Below are 11347 nucleotides of genomic sequence, written 5' to 3' on the forward strand. Positions count from 1 at the left end.
GGAATCATGCACCGAATTCCGAAAGCTTTTTTTTTCCTTTTGCCGTTGGTAGGCCGCGTTCGCTTACGCTATTTCGTGCATCACGACTGCCTGGAATATGCTCTCACGAACAGCTTTGGCGTAAGAACGTTTTTTTTAATACCGGTCCATGAACGTCACCGATCAATCACAGCCCCGATTTGAAACAAAAAAAAACAAACAAACAGTGGAGGCGATCACAAGGGGAAGAAAGCGTCCCACTTAATGAAGCTGCCAACCTGCAAGTATACCTTGAAACGTGCTTGAGCAGCTATTTCTCCTTGCAAGCCTTCAGTTGGCCATTTTCTACCCTGCGTGAGACTGACAAAATGTTGCTACAAATACATCGGTTAATACCCCGTTGGGATGGTTATGCCAAAACCGATATAAAATTACTTGAAATTGTTCTGCGTCTTGCACAAATCATGCTAGAAGTAGGACAATACTTCTATGAACATCTCAGCAAAATGACAGTCCAGCAAGATAGATAAGCGGGCTTGTTGATTGATATTCATTATGACAATGCATTGTCGTTGCTCTGTCTTCCGTCTTTTCATTGCGCTTTAAAACGTTTTCATGAATAAATGATAGTCGCAGGTAGAAAGCCAATGTCACAATGGAAACATTTACGTCTCCGTTGTGGCACGGGTCGTACTGAAGGACTGTGGAGATTATTTAAATCCGCAGAAGCGGTCTTTAGAGCGATAGTTTATGTTTGCTTCTGCAGGTTGAGTGCACATCATTTCTCCACAGCAGCAGCAGCAGCAGCAGTAAATCGTGTCAAACACTGGTATATATGCCGGATCATAAACATTGTGCTCTATTAAGGACCGTTCAGTAGCACATGTGGAAGCATGTGACGTAGACTACCCTGCGCGCATGCAGACACGTTTACTGCTGTAAAGATCAATGAGTATGTAACTTCACATACAATTCATGTAGAGATAGTCAATGCAGCAACTGTCGCATTTACGCCATTTGTTTGAGCTGTGAACACTGTAATTTCTTGCTCCTGTGCGTTTAAATACTAAGGAACGTAGTAAGAAATTGAGAGCTCTGAATATCAGGGTAGTAACGCATTACTGCAAGAAAATCATTGTTACAGCCCCGATTGTTATTAGATATTAAGCTCGAATTCGTGGTGAAAAGCAATTGAACTGACGATGACCAGTGACTGAGAGCTTATTAAACTCTGCTGTTCTGCTCTTATTTTAAACGTGATAACATTGTTTTTTTTTTGTAGCGCCTGAGTTGACAATTTGTGTGTGTTTTCTTTTCTCTACGGCGCAGGTGGTGAAGATGCTGTTCGTGGTGGTGGCCGTGTTCGCGACTCTCTGGCTGCCATACCGGGTGCTCTTGGTTTACAACTCGTTCGCCGAGAAGCGCTACATGGAGCTGTGGTACCTCATGTTCTGCAAGACCATGATATTCATCAACAGCGCCATCAACCCTATCCTGTACAACGCCATGTCCATCAAGTTTCGGCGCGCCTTCAAGCGCATGCTCAGCTGTGGCGCCGCCCGCGGCTCTCGAGACAGCCGCGGCGGCACCGAGCGCACCGTGGCAGGAACCTACTCGAGTGTTGTGGGAGGCGGCTCAGTGCGCCTCAACCGCAGCACTTTCGTCGCGCCAGCTGGCAAGGGCAGCACGAACAAGAACGCACTGGTCGACACCAGTCACCAGCTGGTGTAAAAGGCGTCGGCACGGTCCGGCAATAGCCGCAGCGTCAGCTTCTCGGAGACTCACAACAGCCGCCGTTGGCCTGTGCTTCATTTCGAGCCCTTTCCTAAGTGGGTGTTGGCTTCAAGTTAATTGCAAACCCCACGAAAGCGATTACAGCAGAAACCACCGGCTAGAGTAAGGACAGTGACCACGAATGGATTATCTACGCAGTAATTATCAGACGAAAGAGTAGGGGCGACGCAAGAAACCGGGAAAAAGACTTGGAGTTTCTCCAGCACGAGTGTAACGTGTGCTTGTGTGCGCGCGAGTGTCTGGCTACCAACCAAGCTACAGAACGACAGGTAGTTTGAACTTTAAGGATTGCGTTGACACAGGATATACCAATCGTATGTTGCGGTTGTTTATACGCAGAATTCAGAAGAGTCCTTTACTTTGCAGTGTGTTGTTTCTTGGAAACCGTATGGAGAGCAGTCATGAAACAAGGAATGTTATTATAAGTCGAACGCTGCAAAGCGTGCCCAACGAGCGCTGAACCATGTGCGTGAGCTTTTAGCTATGTATTCATCTTCACTGCTTGCTTCTCCTTCTGCGAAATCAAATGCATCGTGTGCACAATACCCATCGTGGATGCCAAGTACGACCAACAAGCAATGTGTCGTCAATGTCACCTGCTGCACCACGTCGCATTCATCCCCCACTCCTTCATTCCAACCCCAATGTTAAAGATTGCGCTCAGGCGCAAGTTTACTGCCAAGAGGCAGACACACGCAGAGAGAGAGGACGAAGATGCATGGAGGTTGATAGAATATTGGACTATTGGCCCGGTATATGTCATGCATCCCATAGTCTGGAACATTTTTTTATATACCATTCTATACAATCACCAGATGGTAGCACCGACACATGGTCGTACATCAACCAGCTACATGATATCTGTAGCTGTCTCCGATTAGAATGGCCAAGAGGCACCGCAAGATGTGCTTGTGTGGCCGTGTATTCGAAACACCCTTCCCAAGTCATCCTTCTGAGTTGCAGATCCCCAGTGTGGACGGCGCCAGTGGCTCAGCTCTGCAAGCGATGACATTGCTCAGACTTTGCCTCGAAAACCTAGTGTCGTGCACAGACTTATTTGTTGGATGCGGGGATTGTGGGCGCATATTTGTCGCGAGTAGTCACTTCTGCTCGTCCTCATTTTGCTTTCGTGCGTTGAGGAAAAACGCCGCTTTGTGTGCAGTGTATGACAGCTACTTGTGTGCATGCTGCTCAAGATGCAGGAAATCACTAATGGAACTGCTTGTTATTCGCTTCCCGTCATTTGATTTTCCCAGGTATTGTGCACTGGGTGTTTATTAGATGGTTGTTTATTCACTGTAAGAGATACGTGTGTCATTAACCATATTAAAACATCTTTAATGCAGCGTTTTACGTGGATTCGCTAAAACTTCACATTATTGTGGTTGCTACAAGAACTTTGTCATTAAGAAGCTAGAAAAATACAAGGTCCTGCTTCCGTGTGACTGTCTATTTTACTAGGGACAGCAACCTTAATCCGGCTGAAGAAAACGCCAAAATGTAAAAAAACGTCGTGTCTGGTATTCACGCCACAGAGGTAATGCGCGCTTTTCTATGTAGCATGCTCCTATGGCACCGAAATAGTGGGCACCCCACATGAAGCAGTGCTTCGCAATCTTGAACGACAGGGTAAACCAGAATGTCCAACCGTGAGTTTAATTGCAGTGCTCCCTAATCTATTAAGGTATATTTCTTATTTTAAATGTTTCCTTTTTTTCATGTAAATAGGATGCTTCACATGGGTGCACGAAATAATATGCTGGGATCGTGTAGATTATATTTTCTACGCGTACCACGTTGTGTTTGTGAGCTGCTACGTGTTTCCCAAGGTCAGTGCTCTGTGAAAGATATCAATGACATTGTTGAACCCCTCTGTCAACTCGTCATGTGCTTTTGAACATATTCTTGATGTTGTGGCTGCGATGAGTTGATGCTGTAGATGATGCCTTCGCTGACACTGTTTCTGAGACATATTATTGGAATCAGGTGGCGTAATTACGACAGAACAAGAACTATTGACAGTGCTCACTAATAGTTTTTGCCATGTATTTACGTCTTGCATGTAGGTGCTTAGTTACCTCTTTCCGCGTGAGAGTTAAGCATATAGGTGTATACAAAGATATATAACCTGCCATTGTATCCCATGTAAATAGCAAACACTTACACATACACGCATTTCATGGTGCAAAAACAGAATAAGTAAGCTTTTAAAAGCCGTACGGTAACAACTCTGTAACTTTAGCAAAGACAATTATACTATACAGCTACATAAGTGCATGCGAATGTTTTAGAAAGTGTTTAAGGACACTAAGCAAAATTTGTGTATTGGGTAATGTTCTGACTCAGATATAACCTTCCCGACATACGTCGAGCATTTTATGAGGAATTATGGCCCATATTTGACTATCTGAGTTAATTACAAAAGCAGGGGTCCTTTTTTATGTTACGAAACTTGTTGCCCGAGATATCTCTTATCGTATAAGGAAACTCGCATAGGCCGGAAACCGTCTTTTCTAACGACTAATTTTCAGAATATCTATGACATCTTTTCCAGTGAAAGAAGCATTCAACCTAATACCTGAAAAAGTCATTGTATACGCGCCAGATGTTTTCTAGATTGTTCTGTTCGCAAGAACATAAACCTACCAAAGCTGTTATACAACTTCAAACGCAATTTTTTATCCCACTTAGTCACCAATATATTTTGTGATTCTGTATATTTATATAGGTTGCAGTCACCAACAAAAAATGCTCCAACGACATTAACTTCGTAAGTGCGAAATTGACCGGCGGAGCTTGCTGTAGAGCACAATCAAACCTATCTGACGCAACTGCTCCCGGCGATTGTCATTGAACACTTTGCTAAGTGTCGCAAAGCACTATGTAAGACATAACAGAACTTGTAATTACTTGTCGTGTACCGTATGTAGTGTTTTAGTGAAGTGTGTTTCCCTGAAAGAACCAATTTGCCATATCTGCCCACTGTCTTTGCGAAATGGCTTTTCCATCAAATTGTTTTCTCCGAGATTATAATGCAGCGTCTGGTGTAAATGTCGCACCTCAGGTGAACAGAAATTTATTCAATAATCGTTGATTAAGAACTGATGACTTCGTAAATTGTAGAATATGCTCGTGGCTGCGAAGAAAATGCGTCACAGTAGACAATGCGTGAACTTGCAGAACATTTTTCTGCCCCCGCGAACCGCAATCTTTGAGATTAACAGTAATGTATGTAAACGTAGCACATATATGTGGGGTAGTATTTTGTTTAAAGTAGATTTCCTGTATATAAAAAAAGCATTTCTTGTAGTTGTCACTGTTCTTGACAATGACATCCGAGATAAAACGTTCAAGTTTTAGTTCCTTCTGCGAGGGAACCTTAGTTCGAGAAGATCTTAGGTCATTACGAGAAGCATAAAAAGAAGGTTGTGTTTTTCTTGTTCTAGAACATTTTACGTTTAGGCAAACATTTAAATAACGGCTGCATTATCTTCGTTATCGTTAACAGCAATGAACAGCGCTCGTTGCTGTTCGCAAAAGTGGTTTCTTGCGCACCTCTAGAGGACCAAGGGAACTCAAAAACGTGCCTATTTTCAGAGTAGTATGGGCACAAAGTGTTTGAGATTAATTCCAATTATATAATCTAGTTCTATGAAATGCCAGTGGCATATAATTATTTTATCGCGATATAAATGACATAAATACACAATAAAAATGACCTGTGATTGTGAAGTCGGATGCTTGTTGGTGCAGTATTTCATCGCTAAAAAAATAACAAATCTATATGTCATCGTGTGCTGCAATTCCTGTATCCAATAGCATCTATAATATAGAATTTTTAATAAGGTTCTTTAGGAAGCGAAAAGCATCATATATGATTATTACACGGACACATAGTTATTCAATATGGGAATCAAGGTGATTTGTGGTTTTTTTCCGCGTCATAGAGAAAACTAAAGTTTTGAGTCAGTATACTTACTATCTTTGTAGTGAAATAACACGTCAAAGTGTTCTAGTCAAAAATGTGGGAAAGTATGTATAACGTGTTAACCCTTTAATGACGGCACACATAAATACCCGAAAACAGGTTTTTTTTCTATTTAAGTGTGCAAACACATCGAAAATAAGCATAATAAGCAAAAAGAAAAAAAAATCTGACCGTGCTTTCAAAAGATACGCCGCGTGTTGGTGCGCCGAACGTCTACAACCTTGTTCTATGTTTATGCTCTAAACCCACAAATGATGGTTGCTGCCTGCCATTGAGTGTTGGTTGAAGACATTTAGCCAGAAACTTCGTATTCAGTACCAAAATTCAGCAAGAAAACAAATTTTGCCGGTAGGCAACATTCGTAAACAAAGGGTTAACGTTATTCTGTTGAAAAGCGGGGAGGACGTGTGGTTGGGGGTTGTTGTAGTGTCTTGGCTGTAAAGTGATAAGAGATATAACCATTTCGTACCGTAACTTAAATCCACCTTACGCGCTCCTTTTGTCATCTATCTGTTGCCATTTACTGTTTGCTGTGTTATCTGCGCATGCTAAGTGTCAATAAAATGTGTCGTCTGCAAAGTTGTGTGTGATGTTTTGAGTGCCATCACGACAGCACTGTCACCAAATAACTGGCGTTCATACTTTGTTAAAGAATAATGGGACCATGAAACGAATGGCAATCCATCGTATGGCTTTAGCAAAAGCAAAACCGACTCTCTGTCGGCCTAATAGACTGCGTCAATTCGACTGTGTGTCTCGTTCAGGAATAGTAACATGGCAGAACACGAATGCTTGTTGGCGCTGTTTCCTGCGTTACGTTGTTTTCCTGTGGTTACGGTTTATGTATTCGACTTATACATCTTGACCCGCCATGGTGGCTCAGTTAGCTAAGGCGTTGCGCTGCTGAGCACGAGGTCGCGGGATCGAATCCCGGCTGCGGCGGCTGCATTTCGATGGAGGCGAAATGCAAAAACGCCCGTGTGCTTGCGTTGTAGTGCACGTTAAAGAACCCGAGGTTGGTAAAATTAATCCGGAGCCCTCCACAATGGCGTGCCTCATAATCAGAACTGGTTTTGGCACGTAAAACCCCAGAAAGAAGAAGGACTTGTTCATCTTGCACTTGTTCATCATTAGATGCAATGACATTCTTCGGAACATGCCAGTCGGTGGCTGGCACTCGAACAACTCAAAGGCTGAATTCACAAAGCTTTTGGTTCGTAAGTGCCGTTTGCCAATGGCCGGCCTGTTTTGCTAATATTACCTCTAACATCGCGAGTGGCTGGTATCGGCTTTGCCGAACGCTTCTAGCATAACAAGGTGTTAATGAATGCAAACCCAGATCTGCTTTATTTTCTCTGCTGGGTTCATTGAAATTGAGTGCTTACCGCTGAATACTTCGTGCAATTATAACACTTGGACATTTTCAAAACACCCCTGCTGCCTTTATTGTGAAATGTGAGGTGAAGCCACATGCAGGTGTACATGTTAATCATACGTGTGCACATAACCCAATTAAAATTGCGATGCAGTTCCGCAATAAGTGTGACAGCGCACTGTAAGCATTGCTCTTGTGTACAATATGCAATAATCTGCCGCGTGTATGCCGAGCTCATACAAAAATGTCAGTTTCGTCCAAAGGCGAAGCATTGAAAGCGATAGTAAGGCTTAGCGCTGAAGGCGTCTCATAACACTGACGGGATTAGGAGCCTCTAGCATCCGTATAATCGCAATGCACAATTTTTTTATATAGAATTAACCAGCTTTTTCCAACCTGATTAGTCGGAATGAATGCCGGATTCAGAAATACGATACCAATGGGCACATTTAATGAAATTCACCTGTGCTTTGGGATATGCCCTGCAGCCTCATTCAAAAAGATTTAAAGCCAAGCTGGTATGACGAATGGGTACGGTAGATAACTTCCATTCGAGACGCTTGTTCAAGGGCGCCCACGCAAAACATCTGTGCGAAATATCAACAGAAGTTCATGAAGAGAACGAATAAAAATGATGGGACAAATTTGGGAGATAGGGGCATGTCAAGGGTAATGTGTGGTCAAATCGAGAATATGTGTGGGGAAATTAGGGTAACGTCAGAATTTACTTAAGTTCTCAAATTAAGGGTGAAACGTATGCCTTTCAGTGCCTTTCGTCGGCCGGCTGCAGTAAAATTTCCCTACATTTGGACAAATTAACGCTTTTCTATAAACAAGGCCTAAAAATTCATATATCTATTGAAGTTTCCCTAGTGTTCGTAGCATTGAGCTATAGATACATTTGAGCAGAGTAGAAAATTTCAAAAGTTCCTCTGCAGCATTTAAAACGCTTCTTCGAAGCAGGGATTGAAATTCAAGTATGATTGTTTTAAGTAAACGGCCAAATATTTGTTTTAAGCTTTTACCATGTGTGGAAACCTGCTTAGCAGTATCCTTCTATAGAAATGATCTTTCTGCTTGAAGAAAAGTTACAGGCCTGCTCGGCACACGCAGCACAGCCACAGCGTAAGCTGGTTGAGCGGCGCAAGAGTAGCTCCAATTTCGGCACCACGTAAAACAAGGTCTTCGCGGCAAAGTGTCTTCGCCTCGATTTTGACGAGAACGATCTTAACTGTCCGCCCGGCGACGGCGAGCTGCGGTTGTAATGCTCTCTGCACAGCAGTCTGCAGAGCCCCATGATGCCTGGTTGTAGCCGTGCACGTAGCTCTACGATTCGCTTCTTGAGCAGCGGTTCGTACCTTGCGAGGAGACGCCATAACGTGTACCGAAGAGGTACCAAGAATACGTGGCGCACATCTAACATAGGGATAGCGTTGATTGCGCGCCTCGTCTGAATCGCTTCGCGTCTGAATCGCATCTCGTCGCTCGCGGTGGTTGCAGGCACGTTAACTAGATGGCGCCACCATACTGTCGGAGGCTCGGGTCGTCTGCGCCTGCGCGCCTGCCCAGGCGCGCAGGCGCAGAGGCGCAGGGCGCGTATAAAGGGAATATTTCTTCTGCCTGCCAGCAAGCGCTTGCGTGGCTCAGTGGTAAAGTATCCGACTCCCACGCAGCGGGCCTGGGTTCGATCCCGCCGGAGAGCGGGCACTTTTCTTCGGATTTCCCACGATAGCTGCTACGGGGCCGCGGCGGCGGCATCATCGCGACCAGAAACGGCTATTGCAATGAGCCCATAGCCGCTTAGGCTGTAAAATGTTAGCTAGAGAACATTAATCATAAGCAGTCGCACCTTCAAGACCTACGGCGCTACATTTGAGGCTCAATGCGGGGAGGTGGTTGTGAAGAGGGTGTAGTACAAGGGTTGAGGAAGGTATCCACAAGAACCGGTAGGGCATCCTTGCCTATGAGATATCACAGGCCATATAACAAGGAGCATGCTGTAGGCATCGCGGCCACCTTGAACCGGTAAAGTCTGCTTCACAAGAGTTTAAGTTGCGATACTGCAAGGTTTTGCATATATACCGGTTGTTCTAAATTAAGCTTTACGGAATTTTTAGAAATCGCCTGTGGCAGGTAACATAATTCTTATCGTTGAGCGGGGTTATTCGATGAGGCGGAGATTAGTAGCACGAGAAATCGAAACACATTTTCAATGAATTAACAAAAATTGACTAATTAACTTCTTAGTTAATTGCCTTACGTAAAATGTTGCAATTTACGAATTGTAGCCGGTGAGTTTGCAAGACGCTTCCACTTGAAATGTTTCAAGTGGATGCGCGAGCGCGCACCCATTTCATATTTCGCGGGCTTTTGTTTTTCTTAGAAAAAGCAACCAGGCACACTTCAGCACAAAATAAATGCTTGATTCGGAGGGTTTTTGAGGTGCCCTTTAACTTTGTAATTTACCTGTTTGGGATTCAAACAATAATTAAAAATTTCACTAATTAAAAGCAAATAATTATTAATACTTCGTGATGGAAAAAAATACTGGCTGTAAATACACACGGCTGTCGCTACTATGCAGTCGGTACGATTTCTCTAGAGCTCTTGGTATTTTTTAAAATCTTGGTCCAAGTTAACAGGGACACCCGGTATACTGTATATGGTGTTGATGAGCGCGTGCATAACTGCCGCTGCATTCCTACTATATCGGGACCTAAAGTACCGAGCTGCTACGTCAGCAGTGACACTAGCAGTCACATTTACGCTGACGTTCCGTAAGGTTAAAGGTAATTAGAGGATAAATTTGTGCTGCAGGACATTATATAGGCATAGTTGACGCCACATTTTTTCCTAGTCACTTTCTAGTGGTGGCTAAAGTGTCCTCTCGCGCTGTTAGGGACAGACACTTTCAGCGCCGCGCAACTGCACAGCGCCTCTGGCATTTTTCACAATAACGCCTCATCAAATGCAGTGGTGTCTTGCGCCTATTTAACGACAAATAAATTTTATACCAGGGTTGAAATTCTTCGCACAATCCCACTTGTAAAAGCTCATTTCCTCCCTATGCCGAGCTCTTTGCATAATTTCGTGTTTCGCACTGCTGTAGCATACAACTTTCAAAAGCGCCTTGAAGTGCAATTTTAAAAGTAGTTGCTCTTGTGTTTCTTCTGATAAGTGCGCTTCTGTAACGCCGTAGCGCTTGAGGCTAATCTCTGAACATGTCGTTCACCCGTGCAGCGCTTTACCTGTAAAGGTGAGTCGTTAAGGTAAAGTCAGTGAAGGTAATGCGTGCATTACATCAAACTACACCACCCTAAGGTCGCTATTACGCCTTCACCTGAAATTTAAATTCGCGTCCCTCTCACCCAAATATGGACGGGGGGGACGCGACTGGACGGAGGATGCGCGCCCAGCAGCTGTTCACAGGAGATCCAGGGCACTTTTCGCTATGGCCTGTCGCGGGAATGCTGTTCGTAAGTATATGTTGCCAGTATGTTTTCTTTGTTTCCTCACAAACGAGCTTTATTCCGATGAATGGCGTTTTAGCTGAAGACGGCGACAAAGTTATTTCAGCTGTTGTTCTGTTCGGGCTTGTTCTCTACGACAGTAGGTACATAATAATAATCAAAGGCAAAAACAAACTGCCTCGAATGCTTCTTAGGCAGCGTAGACGCAGACCTATCGACATGTGCAACCTGTGAATCCCTGCAGCATCATTTTTAACTAAAAACACATCGTCAAATTTGGTCAAAGTGGTTAGGAAGCATGCACGCTAGTGTCTCAAAATTGCATGTAAAATGAGAAAGCGATTACTACACTTAGATTAAGTACGGTGTTTTTTCTATGTTCTGAATGAAAACAAGCGGAAAGGCGTTGAATGAACATAGATAATACATAGTTATGCCAATTATGGCTTGCTAGCTTTTCATGGCACACTTAGTCGACGGTGCCACGAACGAAGTGGTTTTAGGGAAATGGCAGCTCCGGAAGAACTTCCGTACGCCAAATACGCACCAGAGTATAGAACTTGAAAACCGAGCCTCAAAATCAGGTGAATACTCGAACTCCGATGTTCAATGGGGCAATTATAATTCATTGTGAACCAAACAAAATTTGTTATAAGAAAATAAAATGTGGGTGGGAAGTGTTTCACTATAGCTTTTCTTTTTTTTTCAAATTGAACAAATCCTTTATGGTTGGAAAATGCA

General features: G+C 43.7%; 1 protein-coding gene across 1 annotated transcript in view; it reads left to right on the forward strand.

The window, feature by feature from the left end:
- LOC119435495 (thyrotropin-releasing hormone receptor-like) overlaps positions 1–6334 on the forward strand; it is a 370693-nt gene extending 364359 nt beyond the window's left edge. Inside the window, exon 2 of the mRNA XM_037702339.2 lies at positions 1309–6334. Coding sequence (XP_037558267.1) covers positions 1309–1710 — 402 coding nt within the window. The 3' untranslated portion in view covers positions 1711–6334. The remainder of the gene's footprint in view (positions 1–1308) is intronic.
- The last annotated feature ends 5013 nt before the right edge of the window (positions 6335–11347 follow it).

Source organism: Dermacentor silvarum, chromosome 1 (assembly GCF_013339745.2).
Source record: "Dermacentor silvarum isolate Dsil-2018 chromosome 1, BIME_Dsil_1.4, whole genome shotgun sequence".
Lineage (NCBI taxonomy): Eukaryota > Metazoa > Arthropoda > Arachnida > Ixodida > Ixodidae > Dermacentor > Dermacentor silvarum.